Source organism: Halichoeres trimaculatus, unplaced genomic scaffold (assembly GCF_033239565.1).
Source record: "Halichoeres trimaculatus isolate MK-OKI-2021-1 unplaced genomic scaffold, fHalTri1.1 fHalTri1_scaffold_3, whole genome shotgun sequence".
NCBI classification, from domain to species: domain Eukaryota; kingdom Metazoa; phylum Chordata; class Actinopteri; order Labriformes; family Labridae; genus Halichoeres; species Halichoeres trimaculatus.
The window spans coordinates 41,481,480-41,500,735 of NW_027437181.1; the positions used below are offsets into that span (position 1 = coordinate 41,481,480).

Consider the following 19,256-nt stretch of genomic DNA (forward strand, 5'->3'; position numbering starts at 1 on the left):
CTCTGGAGCTCTGGCAGTGATGGTTCATTTGTATTCAGCTTGGTTAGTAACACAAACTGTGTTGTTAAGCAGCTTTATGATCTTTTTTATTGTCTGCTGATTGATAGAGTCCATGAACTGTGAGACCAATGGTCTATGAGTGTATTTGATGAGGCAGAGCAGCTTAGACTGGAAGGTGGTAGGCTGACGTGTGTATGTGGTATTATGAAACTGAAGAATGGTGGTTTGTCTTTTTTTGTGTGACATTGTTTTATTTCCTGTGAAGAGTCCAACGATCTGTCATCAGACTGTCGGCTTCGTAACAGTTGGTGCTTTTAATCTTTGGAGGCACTTTTACTAAAGCTGCTATTTTAATGCTAAGCTAGGCTAATGACACATTTACAGGTAACCAGTCATTACATTAAACTGAGAATCATTGTGTGTGTCAGTGACTCTGCCATCCCTCTAGCCTGGTGTGTGATGTGTGTATAACACAGGGCTGACTCATCCGAACTGCCACACGCTGAACCTTCGGTTTTACTGACGCCTCACACAGATTGGGAAGGCCGTGTCACATTACCTGATTCACAGGTGAATGTTCGAGCCGTGTCGTCTGCAAACACTATGGCCACCGCCTGTCGCTTGGTGTCTTTGGGCAAACGCGTGACGTTCTTGACGTTGCTGATCTCTGTCACCTGGGCAATAATTTGGAGATAAAAGGATTAGCGTGGAGAAAATCTGCTCTGATTCACCTACATGGTCCAGCCATTATCACATTACAGACATTTACACACACACACACTCACACACACGCCTACAGGACAGAAAGGCACCTTACCACCCTGGTTTTTAGACCAGGAACCTTCTTGCTGTGAGACAACTGTTGTGATCTGTGTTTCCTGTGTGGAGTTCTCCCTGAACTCCGCTGCAGAGTGTGGGCAGAGCTCACTCTTTCAAAACTTTTTCTTGTTGTCATTGTGGGGTGTTGTGTGTAGAATTGAAGGAAAAATGGTTTATTTCATTTAGGAGGGAATGTGTAACATAACAAAATGTGAAAAAAGTAAAGCCCGTCACAAGATCCTGCAGACCCATTGACGATCCTCTCCTGGTTCATGTGAGGCTGTGAAACCTCAAACCTTTCCTCTGTTTTGTGCTCCATTCACGGTCCAGTCCTTTTGAAGAAAAGGCTGAAAAACAACTGAGAACTAAAAACTAAAAAAACAGACTGCAAAGATTTGTTCTTAAAGGTTTCACAACACCACAGATCCTGTGTTCATCTTAACCCTGGCTACGTCATACTGATACGATGGATGGGCAATGGTTTTTCAAATATTCATTAAACGAATCAATACTTCATGTGATGATGACTTTGACCCGTCTGTGGCAGGTCGCAGATTCCTGTCAGATGACAGAGCTGTTATGTGTCAGTTTTACATAAAAGAATAAAAAGTAGGACAGGAAGTTGTGCGTGAAACCACCTAAAACACCCAGTAACTTTTGAAATAAAATAAGCCATGTCCAAACCAGATCCTATTCAACTCTACTACAGCAACAAACTGACATAATAAATGGAGCCAGACCAGGAGTCAACAGGTTGGAGGTTTCACAGCCGAAACAAGGAGAGCTAATGACCAAACCGGTGGTTGGATGGAAATCAGCCTTTTTCTGCTGGCAGGAAGTGATGATATTTCATGAAATGTATGTTTGGAGACTGCTTCAGGTCTGAGGGGCTTCGTTAAAGTCTTCTTTGTGATGTGAAACCCATGAACAGGGAAGAGGCCAAAGATGGTCGGAGTGACAGACTGCTGAAGTCTGTTATTATACGTTCCCGTTAACCCCTCACCAGCCTAACAGGATGTTCCTCCAGCAGAACCAGAGCAGCTGTCATCAAATAATCCATCTGATGATGAATCTTCCATATCACAGATTATCAGACTGATTAGACTCAACAACTTCACACCAAGTGCAGAGCTGCTGATGGGGGCTTAATGTGGGAGTGTGAGAGCTGACAGGAAGGGTCAGGTGAAGGAGAGGTGATGATGATGAAAGATAAGGGTGCTCACAGAGAGAGGGAGGCTGTGTGTGTGTGAGAGTGTGTGTGTTTGGGAAGAAAGGATGGCTGGCTTTCTCTGAGCTCAGAGGGAAAAGGAGTCCGACTTTAATGTGAAGGCTGAGTGCTTTCATCCTCCTGACAGCGTGTCTGTTCTTTATCTCAGCTTTTCTCCTGCAGAGCAGAATATACCTGTCACACACACACACACACACACACACACACACACACACACACACACACACACACACACACACACACACACACACACACACACACACACACACACACACACACACACACAGTTACCTTGGGACTGGCTCTGATGTAGGCAGACTTCTCATCGGGATATTTCTCCAGGCGTCGTGGTCCTTTACTCGATGACTTCTTGAACACCAGCCAGCAGCGCCGATAGATCTGTTCAAACACCAACGCAGACAAAGATCGACGATGATGAAGCTTATTCATCTTCAGTGCTTCACTTCAGAAAAAACAACAACAAACCAAGTGTTACAAAAAAAAATCAGAAATCTACATCTTTGCATTAACTAGACCCTTGAGCTCTTTCTACATGGCAGGAAATCTTTGTTAGCACTCAGCTGACTTTGAATTTAATTGAATTTCAAAGTTTCTTTTCAGGATTTCTTCTTTCATCATAAAATAAAATGAAATACAGGGTTATGGACGGATCACTATTACTTTTTGAACAAAACCTCACGCTCTGTTTTTCAATCCTCTTCATGTTACAGTAAGGATGGAGTGAATCAAACCATTTAGTGCTCAAACAGCCAATGGGCAGCTGTGGTTAGGAGGAGATGTGATGTGAGGAGGATTTCTACAAACTCTGTTCTCCTCATCTAAACCAAAGATTGAACAACACATGGACATTGGCTGTTTTCCAAACCACCTCCTACATCAGCAGTGCCTACTATTTTGGCTAAAATTCAGTCTGTAGTGGGGCGTTTGCAGAAACGTGCAAAATCTGCAGTATGCCAAAAATCCCTGGATGTCCTACTGATCCAGGAAAATTTCTCAGTATGCAACAGACCAGTCTACCTGGCATATGGTTTCCCACAGTGCACGATGCTAACGCTGTTTGTCTATGCAGGTGGCAGGTTTCGGTGAATTACTGCCATCTACTGGAATGAGTCTGCATTATAATTACAAAACAACAACACTAACGTTAGGCCGTGCATGAGATGGAAGTGAAGTGAGGTGTTTACTTCGACAAATTCATTAACCCATATAAACCACAAATTCACTTTATTAACCATACATGAATTGAATAGGCATGGTTTTTACATCAGCTGTAAAAATCAAAAATGCTCTTCAGATTTATTTTCAGTAAACACTTGATCTTTTGGTGTAAGATTAGCAGGGGTGCACCGATCACAATTTTCTGGCCAATCACAGATCTTTAAAAAGCCTGATCTTATTTTTTTTTTCTTTTTTATAACTGACAGTATATACCTTCAATGTTCCAATCTTATTTTATCGAAAATCATTGAACAATACCTGTGAAACAATAAAATCTTTATGTTTTTTCTTAAACAACCAATAAAGTGTCCTGAGTTTTAGGTCTCAAAGCAGAAAGCAACAACGGCTGGCTGTCAGACCTTCCTGGAGGAATATCAGATCAGTTTCAAGTGTAAGGATGGGCCGATCACCGATCATCAATCCCCCAAAATAAAGGAAATCAGCACCCATCGTTTAGCCGACCAATGGATAGGTGCATGTCTAAAGATCAGAAATCAAATATGATGAGTGATGAGCAGCTCAGATGAAATGTTCCAGGCTGAGGCTGAAATGAAGGTTTTCTAAAACACCAGGGAGAGAAATACAGATTTTTTTTAAAGTTGTAAATCATGTAGAGCCACCATGGGAGTACCAAAGGGACACTTCAAAACCTTAAAAAAAGAAATATATCCCTCTTTAACTACAGTTCAGTCAGACAACTCACGTTTGAATAGTTTATTTAGCAGCAAATATATTTTATGTTTGGCGTCCAGGCTCCGGCCTCATCACCCCTCACAATAAATTTACATGGTGACATTGAGGAGTGATGAGCAAAACATACTGAACATAATCCCCCCGGAGCCTGCAGGTGGTTGCTGGGGTGGTGGTGGGGGCAAAGAAACATGCAGCATTACAAACGCAGGGCAGCCAAGGCATTGACAGGCAGAGAGGGATGAGAGACTCCCAGTTTAAATAGACCGCCCAATTGAGAGAGTGTGATTGCAAGATGGTTATGACGTGTGAGACACGTGGTATGTGTATAGCAGTGCTGCTCGAGTTGACTGCCTGAACTAGCTCGCGGGCTCGCCTTATTTCAGTCAGACAACTCACGTTTGAATAGTTTATTTAGCAGCAAATATATTTTATGTTTGGCGTCCAGGCTCCGGCCTCATCACCCCTCACAATAAATTTACATGGTGACATTGAGGAGTGATGAGCAAAACATACTGAACATAATCCCCCAAACCAAAATTTAGGAGCCTGGGCCAGAATGTAGAGCCTACTATGTGTGACCATGGCACCAGCCGCCATGAGGCCATTCCCCTCCAGTACAGCGCCTGTAGAGGAATATACTATCTAGTGTTCTCTTCTATGTGTGGCCATGGCACCAGCCGCCGTGAGGCCATTCCCCGCCAGTACAGCGCCTGTCGGGGAATATACTATCTAGTGTTCTCTTCTATGTGTGACCATGGCACCAGCCGCCGTGAGGCCATTCCCCGCCAGTACAGCGCCTGTCGGGGAATATACTATCTAGTGTTCTCTTCTATGTGTGGCCATGGCACCAGCCGCCGTGAGGCCATTCCCCGCCAGTACAGCGCCTGTCGGGGAATATACTATCTAGTGTTCTCTTCTATGTGTGACCATGGCACCAGCCGCCGTGAGGCCATTCCCCGCCAGTACAGCGCCTGTCGGGGAATATACTATCTAGTCTTCTCTTCTATGTGTGACCATGGCACCAGCCGCCGTGAGGCCATGCCCCGCCAGTACAGCGCCTGTCGGGGAATATACTATCTAGTGTTCTCTTCTATGTGTGACCATGGCACCAGCCGCCGTGAGGCCATTCTCCGCCAGTACAGCGCCTGTCGGGGAATATACTATCTAGTGTTCTCTACTATGTGTGACCATGGCACCAGCCGCCGTGAGGCCATTCTCCGCCAGTACAGCGCCTGTCGGGGAATATACTATCTAGTGTTCTCTACTATGTGTGACCATGGCACCAGCCGCCGTGAGGCCATTCCCCGCCAGTACAGCGCCTGTAGGGGAATATACTATCTAGTATTCTCTACTTTGTGAGGCCATTCTCTGATAGCACTATGGCCGCAAGGGAAAATTCTACGTTGAAGATGCAGACCTATAGCATTTATTAGATACTTTCTTTAACCCAGCAAATCACCTGATATTCATTGACAGTATTAAGCAGCAAGTAAATTCACTTTTCTTTCATTAACACTTTCAAGCAGAAGTTCAAGGGCTTTTGAGCAAGCTGGATCTCTTGAGAACCATCATAGCATTGCTAGCAGAAGACAACTAGCAACCCAGGGATTTGGGTGTTGAGGCAGGCAGATGAGCAGCAATGGGCATCCTTGATGGTCAGGGACTGAGGGGACTGGAGTTCGTCTGGCAGGCAGTAGCACAGGCAGAGAGCAAGCAGCTTTTGGAGAACCAGGATCTCATCATAGGTTGTGACCATCGATGATGAACAGGAGGACGATTGATGGGTTGAGGGATGATAATGCCAATGTTCCATCATAAAACAAAGAACAAATAATGGTATTAGTTTCAGCAATAACCAGTGGCAAGATCTATCAGAGTTTCAAGAATATGGAATACATGTGCTCTTCTAAGTTGAATCAGAATAGTGAGCTCAAATGATAATATAGGAGAGGCCTAGATTTGGATTTGCCACTGAGAAACTATAAAGCCATGAAGAGAACTGTTTCTCGAAGAAGAACAATAGAAGTCAAATAGGTCTTAATCTCAACACTGACTTATGCACCAGTGATTTAAAGAGGGGCATTCTTTATCATTGCTTGGAGGATATGCCTTAAGTCATTGAGAGCAGCAGAATGGAAGGGTCCCCAAGAAGACTCTGAAGTCTTAGCATCTAATGTAAAACTAAATCCAGACGAGCAAACCCTTAACCATAAAGAATCCCCCAAAACCAACTAATGGAGCAGGATCATTATAAACTAGAGAGAATCTTAAGTCTCCACAAAGTCATTGCAACTGAAGAGAGATCTAATGAAACCTATATCATTATTATAACTTCATTGAACATTCCTTGTGGCAACACCATAGCTCTTGCTCCGAATAGAGAAGGGAGTTTGACCTTAACTTACTGAGAATTTGACAAGGTTGTTTAAAGAGCACAGGACTGCTAAAATCTTTTACTAAACCAGTACTCAGATGATTCACAAAACATCTATTGGGGAGAATAAACAGAGCTTTGGAAAGAGCCGGCACGTCACCGGAGTTGAAAGATGCTTCCTATTAATTCCTCGATTCAGCAGGAGTGAGCCTCCTGAAAGACAGAGCGAGGGTGGCTGTCTGCACACCAACTCCACATAGGCATTATTTAACAATTAGGAAATGCAAATGTTTTCATTGCAAGAAAACAAACAAACAAACAGGGAACTCATATCCTGAAGAAAAAGGTGCCTGACCCTTTAAGAATGATCTATAGAGCTAAACATGAATTTGGCTGGAATTCTGGGGCCGGCAGGTCTTGTAACAGTTATCACACAAAGAGAAGTCATGAAAGAGTCTCGGGTTTTACGCCCAGTAAAGCCAGCTTGTGCAGTCAAGGAAATAGGCTCTGAAGTTTCAACAGGTTTTTTTTTTTTTTTTTTTTTTTTTTATGTATATCATTTTCATTTATAATTAAATTTATTATTATTGTGTATTATTATCATCCTGTATTCATTCATTCGTTATCTTTATTAATAAATAAATAAATTATTATTATTATTATTTATTTTATAATATTTCTAATTGTCATAAGTATTATATTTGTTTTTATTTTTTATTTTTAATGCCACAATAGATATAACTTAAAACCCAATTCACATTTTCACTGGCAAAAGAAGACATAGGACATGACAGATTCAGAGCACGGATTGAAAGAAGAGTCAGATTAAGATTCTTCTTAACAATTTAAAGGACTTCCCTGGCTGATGACCAGAAATTAGATGTTTCCACAACATTCCTCTGTTAATGAATTATCATTTGCAACGCATTGATTTTTTTTTTTTTAAATTAATTAATTAATTTTTTATTATTTATTCTTTTTTTTATGTTATTATAATTATTATTATTTTAATTTTTATTTTATTTATTTATTTAATCATTTATTTTTAATTCATTTAATTATTTATTTATTTATTTTTTAATCATTATTATTCTTTATTTATTTTAATTTTCTTCCGGTCTCACAGTCTGACATAAATGCACTGGCAGAGGTGAAAGACAGCAGCACTGCCTTCAAACATACCCCCATGCAGAGGAGCAGCAATGAAACTCTGAGAATTGGTCATAACTGCATGACCTCTCCCAATCAATTAAAAACAACTGAATGCATTGCAATAAAACACTGAATATATGCCTTTTGTTTTATTATTATTATCATTAAACTATTATTTATTATAACTATTATTATTTTATTTCTATCATTATTTATTCCTCTATACCTTTGCTATTTCTTTATCTATTTTATTTATTTATTATAACTATTATTTTTTTATTTCTATTAATTATTATTATTATCATTATTATTATTATTATTATTATTATTATTATTATTATTATCATTGTTTTATTTCTATACCTTTATAGAAGGTATAGCATATTTCTTGTATCTTATATCCATTCCTTATATCTATTTAATTAATTTATGTATTTTAAAAATATTATAATTCATAAATTTATTTATTATTATTTATGTATTTATTTAGTTTAACTGACACTGAATTGCCTTGCTGCTAAGAAAAACTTGCTTTTTATCTTTTATTTCTTTATTTATTTGTTTAGAGAAAATGTCATACATTTCAGCTCTTAACATTCATATTCAGGCATTTTATAAAAAAAAAAAAAGAGGATTTAAGACAGTTAAGATTTTAAATTCAAATTATTGGATTTTATGATTAAAGGCTTTTATACCTTGCAGATACCCTGAATCGAATCTCTGAATGTACACGACATCTTGGCTGAAAGATTGAGGTGCTCAAAGAAAGAGCCACCATAGATGAGAATGAGGTCTGATAACATGGCAGAGTAACGAATTCCTCACTGTATTGAGCATAAACTGCAAGCAGGTTTTAAAACGCCTAAAGCCTTATAGATTCTGCCATTGTAAAAGTTTTACAGACCTGGATCACTATTCTCAAGAACCTGCAGAATTTTATGCAATCTACAAAACTTTTGTCTGCAAATCCAAACCCACGCAACGTAATCTTTACCAATATAATGTCAAAGCCTGTCAGAATAAGAGCAAAGTTAATACGCATATTAAATGATAAAGTAACTACATCTTGCACAACCCCCGTGTCTGCTCTGATACGACAATGAATAAATAAATAAATATATAAAAATGCATCAAATAAGTAAGGAATAATTACAACACAAGCAGGAGAGTGTTGGCTGAGGGGCTTAGACCTGCGTCCTTTGAATGACGGACCAGTGGCAGACTTTTAACTTAACCAGTTATGAAGGCAATTGAAGGCACAACGAGATTACCTGCAGGAATTATTCCCCAAAGAATCAAGAGCGACAGGCAGCAGGGAGCAGGGACCGAGAGCCGAGGCAGGGGCTGGGACTGCAGTTCCCAGGGACCTTTGCGGCGTGTAGGAAAGACCGAGGCAGGTACAGCAGACACGGGAGAGCCCAGGTAGCTCACATGGCGAGAAAGGGAGTCCATGGTATTCAACTAGGCATTCCTGACAATCAGAGCCTCCCTGAGATGTGAAGACAGAAGGACGCGTCGATGGAGGTGTCAGGATTCGGCAGCTCCGATCTCCGGTTCGGGAGAAGCAGAGTGAGGAGCAGAGCGCGCGCTTAAGCTGGAGCTTTACCTTCCCCCTGGAGGGCCCGCTGTTCGCTGTGCCTTCGACACCCGGCGTCGAGGCATCGGGGAAGGTTTGATGGATCAACAGATGATCAAAACTGTTAACGGCTGAGGCTGACCAGGAACGTTAAGCTACGGCTTACAGCTCTCCCAGGTTGAGGTGCATGAGCCGCCCGGCAAGTCATTTGCTGGTAATGTAGAAGGATGATTCATTCATGGAGCAAACTTCGCCAACCGAGCCTGGGTTTCAGGAATAAAACCAACGTCCGCCTCTGAAGTCGAGACTCACCCTTCGAATCAGAAACAGCGAGAGACACCGCGACCTACGCAGCCAGAAGGTAAAATCACAAGCGGCAAAGAAACATGCAGCATTACAAACGCAGGGCAGCCAAGGCATTGACAGGCAGAGAGGGATGAGAGACTTCCGGTTTAAATAGACCGCCCAATTGAGAGAGTGTGATTGCAAGATGGTTATGACGTGTGAGACACGTGGTATGTGTATAGCAGTGCTGCTCGAGTTGACTGCCTGAACTAGCTCGCGGGCTCGCCTCATATATTAAAAAACAAACAAACAAACAAACAAAAAAAAAAAACTGAATCAAAACAAACATGAAAACCACTCAGACTCAGAAATGAAGGAAGCACATCTAAAGGACACGAGGTGTGTAGCATCAGTGTCATCTCTTTGACACCCCGGGCCACTGAAACAAGCTGATGTTTGGCCACCCGTACAGGAGATCATGCTGATGTCTTCAGGAACCAAACGTCTGCACAGGATACCGTTAAAGTAAAACCGTGACGCCTTCACTGCTGACCGCTGAAAACTGCAGTGTGTCCAACCCAGAAATACTGACTGGTTTCTCTATCTGTGCTTTCTTCTCATCATCTCAGTAGCTTTTGAAGCAGACAAAGCTTCTCCCTCCTCATGCCTGCCAGTCCCCGGGGCATTGGGGTTCGATTCCCAGATACAGGCAGGTGAGCTGCACAAACAAGGGCGACCCGATCTCATCAGATTAGACTAATCTTTTCCCAGCAACACAATCAGCTTTGAGCACGGCTGATCGATCCATGTCCTCTCTTCCTGATGTCCCACAGGCCTGATTTAAGTTGAACTGATCTCATCGCTGTGACCTTTGGGCTGACACCTCTGCTGCTCCGTCCTGTCCTCCCTGACACTCATGGAGAGGTTACACTGATCAGCAGCAGCGGCGCAGTGAGGGTCTAACTGCTGCTTCCAGGGATGATTTTAGCCCCTGGTCTCAGAAAAAGTTAAGTCAGTGTTAAAAGCTGTCAAGTTAATCACTCTGTAAGATGGTCTGGGTGCCTCTCATCAATATGGAGGTGGAAAAGCTATTCAGTCTTTTTAATATCCCCTGTAACTACTGCATCCTTTGGCTAAATAGTGCTTCAGTGTGCTCAGGAGAATGAGAGGGCTCTGTGCAATGTGGAAAACCACTCCAACCACAAAAACTCAAGACAAAGAAAGTGTTTTTGACTTATTCTCATAAAAATGTCAATTTTGTCCAACAATTTAGCTCTTATTTCAGACTTGTGCTGTCTTTAAATAGGTGTTTTTCTGGACTTATAAGGTAAATATTTCCGTTATCAGTCAAAAACGTTTTTTAAATCTGAAAACAAACCAAAACTCTTCATACAGGTGTCACAGACTTAGGTTTCTGGGTGAACTGATGAAGCCTCAGTCTGATTTTACCCCTAGAGTCATATGAAGGGATGGCCCGATCAACATTTTTAACCCAAGGATCCTGATGTGAGGGCTTAATTACAATGAGCAGTGATACAGTCAAGTCAAAAAGCACACAATGTGTAAAAAAGCTGTAAATCCCTCTGCCCTCTGCTACATGTTACCTCTGAATAATCTGTGAACGAGGATTATCATAGAGTTTTAGTATGCATGTGGAGTAAGAGTGTATACCTGCATGAACACATCTCTATAGATGAAACTTTAGATATGCAGTGTTAAAAAACTTTCCTCAGTGGAACCAGCTCAGCAGTCAGAGGTGCAGCACAGGCCGGAGGCTGTGAAGAGGAAGTAGGTGGACGAATGAACCTGGGAGAAAGCTGCTGATGTGTGGGCAGTAAGGATGCTGACAGCCTAGTCTTAAATTCACACATGACTTCTCAGCTTTATGGTCCATTTGTTATATCTGTCTGATGGTTCTGAATGTGCAGGTCCTGATTGGGGTCATGATGTTATCATAGCTTCATTTACAGCATGCTGCTTCCAGGGATCTGATGGAAATGTCAGAGTATCAGCCCACCTTTCAGATTAACTTTTTTTTTAACTCAGGTTCTTTAAGGAAAACGATGACAACGTGGGTTTCCATTATAACTGTACTACAACTTACAATATTTACCCATTTAGTATTTTTTAATGACTTGAAAACAGTGGATTGAGTACCTCCAAAGTTCATTTCTTGGTTGGAAAATTTTTCTTCATGAACTCAAACAGCACCTTCACTGATTGACTTAAGCAAGGGTCTTCAAGCTGCGGCTCTGGAGCCTTATGCAGCCCCTTGACTCCTTTACTGTGGCTCCTTGTAGCTTCAAAAAATATTACAGAAATACTGATTTTTTAAAATTTTCCTTACAGAGGATATAAATGAATAACGACACTGACTAAATCTTCATCCCATCTGTCAATAAAGCCTGCCACCGCTCTACTTCACCCCCTACAACATTAACAGCCCACCAACTTTTCATGAACCTGTGGCTAACCTCAAGTTTTATAGCCCTGGGAAGAGAACTACATCGACAAAAAGGCTAATCTGGAAGAAAAGACAGATTTTAATTCTGTGTGGATGGATTCATTCACCAAAGACGGGTAACCAGAATCAGCAAAATTTTAGTATTTAGAAAAATGTGCTAAACTGGGTTTACATACACAAGTTGTAGCCCACCCAAGGCGCGGTGATTTATCTGCAGGGAGACATTAGCCAAGAGCATGAAGCCAGCACATCTTCAACAGCCTTTTAACTTTTTCTCTTTGTACCAAATCTTTTAGTTAAAAGGAAGTTTATGTTGTTTTTGTAAAGACCTGTTTATTAAGTTTATAATTCCAGTTTGAGACAGTCTTTTTTGATACCAAAAGACACTTTAAGTTGACAATTATTTCTATGTGCAAAAACCTTTCCTTTCCAACAAGTCTGTAGTTTCCTCTCATAGTTGGTGTAGTTATGTTTTTTGTGCCTATCAGGTCATGATTTTCAGGGTTAAAGACGATATTATTGTTCAGAAATCAGACAGTGATAATTTAATCCTTTTTTTCCAACCCAAACTGCTTTGCTCTTGTTTGTATTTAGAATGGGCATTTCACTGAGAAAAGTCTGAGAGCCACTGCTGTGAACAATGCGTTGAATCACTGTGGGTAAGCTCCTCTGTGTTCAGGATGAATTTCTGATACAGCAGGTGTGAGACCCCCTGGATCAGAAACTAATCTGTTTTTCTTGGAGAAATGACACAGTGATTTGCACAGAGCAGATTGAGTTAGACAGGAAGTCGGGCATAAAAATAGCATTAAATCATCAGGTGACTTTTAAAATAAAACACCTGACAGATATTATTCTACATCACTACAACAGGCAAAAAACAACAACAACAAAGCAGGCGAAACCTTTGGTCACATGACTCCAGCTGTTCTGTGGTACGGCCGTGTGCTGCGTCCCAGCCATGAAGCCGCCATGAGGCGACAGAGCCAAACAGGACCAGTAAAAGTCCAGCGTTAGACCGTCTAACTCAAAGAAAAGCAGTACCAGGGAGGAAGAGCAGAAGCAGGGACTCAGGGGGAGCAGAGGAGGTGGAGGAGGGAGGTCAGAGTGCCTGGAGTCACAGCAGTACTGGGAGAAGAGGTAAAGCTGAATGTCAGGTCAGAACGCTCAGGCTTCACACAGTAAGCTGACCTCTCAGCCTCTGAGGGCAGCTTACATAACCATGTCTTTAAGGCACAGAAAACAGTTCCTCTCTTTGTGCAGTGAGAAGGAAGTGTTCCTGAAGAGCAGGAAGACTCTGAAAAATATCTACATTCATTCTTAGCTAAATGCCTTAGATGAGTAACAATCACCCCTTTTTACCGCTGATAGCACAGAAACAGAGGAATGACCTTGGGATGTGACAGCTGCCACCTGCAGTACTGAAACCACACACGTCATGAGCCAACTGTAGGTAAACCAACATATTGTCAACAGGCTGAAGTGAGGTTAGTCCAGCAGGGTCTAAAGCAGAACAAGATGCAGATTTAATATTTGGACAACATTCTGACCTGGTTTTGGGTGGATAACTTAAAATATTTTACTTTATTGTCAGAGTTTATAAGATAACTGACTGAGGAGCCTTTTTTATGAAACAACCAAATGGCAAGCTCCAATCTCTGAAAAAATGAGACGATACCAAAATCTGCAGTTTGTCAGGTGTCTGCTTAAGGCTGGCTCTGAAAGTACCAGGAAGTCACATCCACACCAAGCACAAAAACAACTGTTTCCGCAGCAGAAATAAACATATTTACAGCATGGAACAAAACACATCTTCTATCTGAATTGATGATGTCTTTAATTGCACTGTGCGGGGGATGATTTATTTTTTTTCTGACAGAAGTTTAGAAGATATTAAGATCTCAAGTTTGCTCATCAGAGGCACAGCTCAGCTGATTGACAGGCAGGCGCCCTGTAGCTGTGAGTGTGGAGCTTTAAGCCTGCTCCGTGTCCAAAATGGCCCCTGTCAACACTTTTCTTCAAAACTCTGGTTCAGAAACAGACGGTGACGTCACAGACAGTCTTTTTGTGACACAGTCTATGGAAACAGCTCAATAAGGCCAGTGGCAGTCGGGACAGGCTCCAGTCCATTAAAGGGCAACTCCGGTTTTTTGACACCTGGACCTTATTTATAGGTGTGTGCATGCTCATATACTCACTCAGACAAACATCGTGCAGCTCAGAGTCCTTCAGAAGTTATTTAGATCCAGCTGATTTTAGCCGTACTTAGTGGGGGCCACGGCAGGGGAGCTTCAGCCCGGGGCATAATCTCTGCAAAATCAGTCTATATTTTTTCATCCATCGCCAGTGTTATCATAAAGTCAGCTCGTCTACCATCTTCAGACTACGACTTCGAGTTTGACGGTTGTCCTTACCAGTTTGAGCCTGAGTACACGGACGAGGAGCTCCATGAAAGAAGGATGCAGAGGGAGAGAGATGAAGAGCTGGCTCGAGAACAACAAACAGGAGCACGTCCACGACTCAATGCCATCTGGTGGTGCGCTTGTGGACAGTGTTCGCCTATGGCAACAGAAGAGGAGTGTGTTTGTGATAACGATGGATAGCGATGGATAGCAATGGATGAAAAAATATAGACTGATTTTGTAAAGATTATGTCCTGCGCTGAAGCTCCCTTGCCGTGGCCCCCGCCAAGTGCGGCTAAAATCAGCTGGATCTAAATAACTTCTGAAGGACTCCGAGCTGCACGATGTTTGTCTACGTGAGTATATGAGCATGCACACACCTCTAAATAAGGTCCAGGTGTCAAAAAAACAGAGTTGCCCTTTAAAGATAATGGATGGATGTGCTCTGATTGGTTGTGGCTGTCTGAGATATAATCCTCTGGACTTAGTAAGTTTTTACCTCATTTACAGATCTATAACTACAGGTTATTCCATCTCCCACTGAGCTCATCGTTCAGTTCTCTTCACATTATGAGTTTTTCTGAGCTGTCTTACTCTTTAAACCCAGTGTGTTTTGTTTTCCTGTTGGGTCTGAGCCTTCCTGGCAGCACAGCGTACACCACACTGCTCTGCTGTTTTGTCCTTGGGATGGACCAGCTCCTGCTTTAGACTGTTTCCAAGATTCAAGGTTCTTTATTGCCATGTCGACGCTGTCCATTGGAATTGGTTCCAGGGGGCGTCTCGCTCTGACAAACTCTCACTCACACACTACACAACAAAGAAAATTCAAATAAAATCCAGCAGTGATATAAAAACAGTCTAGTACAATCAATCAGACAAAAAGATGTGATAAATAAATCAGGGGAAATAAATACTGGGTCACTTGCAGCGAGGTTTAGCAGAAATGAAATTGCCCATAATTAAATAGATCGTAAATAATAAATGAGTACTTTCCAAACTTTAAATGAAAAGTAAAGTTGTGTTTGCCAAACATCTTCTTTAGTTTTTAGGATGTGCCTGGACTGTATGGGATCACAATGTCCTCACCCCTCTTGCCTCATCCTGGTTCAGTGTCTTTTCTCTGCTTGTCCTTCAAAAAGTTCCACTTGGGGTTTCCACAGGTTATCAGGGTTTCTCTGATATGTTTCTGTTCCTTTTCCTTTTCTCCTTTCTTTGTGGGAACACTCTCAGCTTGGTGGTTTGAAGTTCTGATTAGAGGTGCACAGATCACAATTTTTTGGCCGATCACTGATCATTGATCTTTAAAAAGCCTGGCCTGCCGATACCGATGTGAGCGAATACCAATTTTTAATTTTTGTTTTTTTATAACTGACAGTATATACCTTCAATGTTCCAATCTTATTTCATCGAAAATCATTGAGCAATACCTGTGAAACAAAAAAATCTCAATGTTTTAACTTAAACAACCAATAAAGTGTCCTGAGTTTTAGGTCTCAGAACTAAAAGCAACAATGGCTGGCTGCCAGACCTTCCCAGAGGTATACAAGATCAGTGCTGCAGTGAATGGTGGAAATCAAAGAGTAGACAGGGATCCTTGTGCATGGGTTTCCTGTACGCTTCAACGCTGAGACACCCGTCTGCCTATTGGCAGGGATGTCCCCATTCAGATTTTTTGATTTTCAATCTGATTTTTTCATGATGTGTTTTGCTTGATGTGTTCCATACTGATCCGATCTGATCCGATCCCTTCCTCTGATAAATCCCATGGGGTAATTTTGTTGTAAATGAGGAATCATATTTGTTGTATTCAAGTGAGCCCTGTTGGTACCTTCTCACTTTACAAATGTTGCTGGACGCTGTTTTACTATCATTGCTTTCCAAAGAGAAGTAGTCTCACACAGCGGGCATGTTTGCATTGATTTACAGCAGCCGTAAAGCATTACAGTGATGAAAACATGTAAAAACTGGATCGGTCCCAGTCTCATAACGTAATCTGGTGCTGTCAGATCCTCCAAAAATAGATAACAAGCAGTCTGGTTTGGATCAGTAAGCCTGGTCCTGTTTGTGTTTCCGTAGCCAACCATGGCCCCCTTTTGATATGTGACAAGTAAAACAGATGCCGATAGCCATGTTGGTCACGTAATAGCGTGACACCATGGCAGCACAACACAATGTACCCCGCTGATAAATCCAACAAAGAAAAAAAACACAACACAGTAAACAAAGGGCAACTATGGGGAACATCAAGCAATTCGTCTTCTTTGTGATTGGCACGTGGCTCTTTGATACGAAGAAGAATCGAGCTTAGTTTCAGAGAAGACTGAGCCGCCAGGAGGAAAACAGCAGCTGCTATCACACAGGAAGTGACCATTCTTTCTACCAATCAATATACCACAGTGTTTCTAAGTGTTTCTTCTCCACCTTCTGGGATTGGATCAGTTTAGTCTGGCACCCCAACAGAGGGGTCCCAAAAGTAGGACGGCTCATTGTTTGGCAATCTGTTCTGGGATTATTCGGTGGAAATGCCACAAATGCATGTACTGAGACTGAACTGAACCACGTGGTGGAAACAGGGCTGCACACTAAGGTCTGCCCATAGCTCTGTCCCTGAAAGGCCTCCAGAGGACTGGTCCATCAGAGGGAACTGGGTCTGAGGACCTGGGAGCCTTTAAGAGACAGCAGCTGAAACTAAGTGTTTCAGACAGAGGCTGAACAAAGGGTTTTCTGTGATGATCTGTGTTCCACTGCTACAGTTTCCCTGTTCTCCCCTGTAGAGCTTGGGCAGTGCTCTGTCACTCATTCTCACCTGCACCAGGCACCTCCTCACCTGCACACCTGAGGCTCATCAGGCTCGTTGGGAGGCTGCGTTTAAGCTCTGCTGAAACAGGAGTCAATGGCGGAGTATCCCCGCTGTTACTGTGGCACATCGGGCGACTTTCAGCACTTTAGTATTTTGGAAGTTTCTAGTTTTTGTGTGATTTATTCTGCTACTCACTACCTGTGTCCTCCCTGTCATGTCAGTGCCTCCTCAAGCCTCCATCACCCGTAACTGCTTCCCAGCGTCAGTCTGCTCTTGGGCCCAGCTTAACTACTGGTTGCCAGACCTTAACGTTTTCTAAAACACCAGGGAGGGAGAAATAGAGATTCTTTGTACTTTAAATCATATAAAGATTCAACGGTGTACTTGAGGGACAGAACAAAGCCTAAACAGCGGGTTACATCCTCACATTTTTAGTGAATATGATTTAAAGTGCTGTTAAATATCAAGAGCATACTGTATCTAACCAAGGGCTGCGCTGAATTAGGTAATGAAGAAGTGACTGTCAGAGCTGAAGCAGGAAGATGCGTTAAAAATGTAATAATTTATCCTACTCTCTGTGTTTGTTTCACTTGATAATTCATTTTTCAGGAAAACTGAGACCAACTTCTGCTGAAGCAACTGTTTCCTCTTCTGTATGGGGAGATGTGGTAGACAGGTCTCACAGAGACTTCCAGACTCGGTACCTCATGAGTGCATCCACTGCATGTTTAATCAGTGGGAGGGTAGTTAAGGTGAGTGTGGGGGTTTGAAAGACTTGTACCTCACCCAGAGGCTGATCAATACCAATCCCATCAATACAGTGGTTCATTACAGGCAGGGGACTCTGGGAGTACACGAGCAGAGAACAAAGACAGACTGTTGCATGGAAACGCTCGTCTCTGGGTGTTTACCAGTGCAGCCAAAGTGAGTTCAGCGTGTGCTGAGACTTTGCATGTCTGGGGCTTTTCTTTTGGCTTTGTTGTTCGTGCTGAGATAAATTAAGCATGACTCTGGTAGTCTATCTGCCCAGCCTGGAGCAAGACCTCAGCTGTGCGAGTTCTCTGTGCCCTGAGGATGCAGAGAGTATTTCAGATAGCCCTCTTCTTTTTTTAAAACCTCTCCCTGTAATTCTGCCCTCACCCTTACCTCTGTGTCTCCCCCTGTTTTATGTTTTGTTAACTCAGGGACTAAATATGTTCATCCTTTAGGCTATCAGTGCTGAACAGAGACAAACCTGGGGCTCAGTAAGAATCTTTCAACAGACCAACAACCATGCATCATCCATTCAGAGACATAAAACAGGACAGAATTATAGTATAAGATAAGTAAAAAACAGCAAATAGCAACTTTTCTTTACTTGAACCAACAGTGAGAGGGCTCAGAACGAACACGGGTCATTAGAGTCAGCTTGGTCAGCTCTACCACATTGTTTTTTGTTTTTTTTTTCATTTTAATAAACTCCAACCAAACCATTTTCTGTGACTTTTCTCTGCTACATTTGGAAATTTTCCGTTCCCTGTTTCGCTGAACACTGATTGGCTAATTAGATCTATGGTGAGCATGTCACTGAGATTTTACAGTTTTGCATCTCAGTTTAAATAATTTTAAGCAAAAAGTCTCTAAAATCACCAAAAGGGCACACTTATATATGTGTGTAGAGTTCATCACTTCAGCTCAGTCCGTCTCTCTACAGGCTAACACTCAGTGTGTCCCAAATCGCATACTTCCATACTGTGTACTCAAAATTTTCAAATTGAGTGTACTAAGCATACTACATACTCACTGGCTTAGTGCGCAAATTTTGAGGGTGTAGTGCTGTCCCAAATCGCATACTGCCGAGCGCCGGCAGCACACCTGATTCAAATGAATGGCTCGTTATCAGGCTCGAGCAGAGCTTGATGACGAGCTGATCATTTGAATCAGGTGTGTTGGAGTCGGGTAACATCTAAAACATGCAGGGCAGGGGGTCCCCAGGACCAGATTTGAGAAACACTGGCATAGACTATCATTCGCAGAACAAAACAAACAAAAACAAGTTACACCACATACACAACGTCAACAGCTGATGGTGCTTGGTGGAAACAACACGTGTAAAAAACAACATCAATAAGTTACATTTATACATTGCTGCCAGAGGATGAAATGAGTTTGTTAAGTGTCCACAGCTGCATACTCAAAATCCGGGCCGATTTGAGTACATCATCCTGGTACTTTTGCATACTCA

General features: G+C 42.2%; 1 protein-coding gene across 2 annotated transcripts in view; it reads right to left on the minus strand.

The window, feature by feature from the left end:
- Positions 1-19,256, minus strand: part of dok4 (docking protein 4) — a 77,338-nt gene that overhangs the window by 15,240 nt on the left and 42,842 nt on the right. For both annotated transcript variants that reach the window (XM_074666634.1, XM_074666635.1), the window contains exons 3-4: positions 2,339-2,446; positions 560-674 (exon numbers count right to left, since the gene is read on the minus strand). In XM_074666634.1, the coding sequence (XP_074522735.1) occupies positions 560-674; positions 2,339-2,446 (223 nt within the window). The remainder of the gene's footprint in view (positions 1-559; positions 675-2,338; positions 2,447-19,256) is intronic.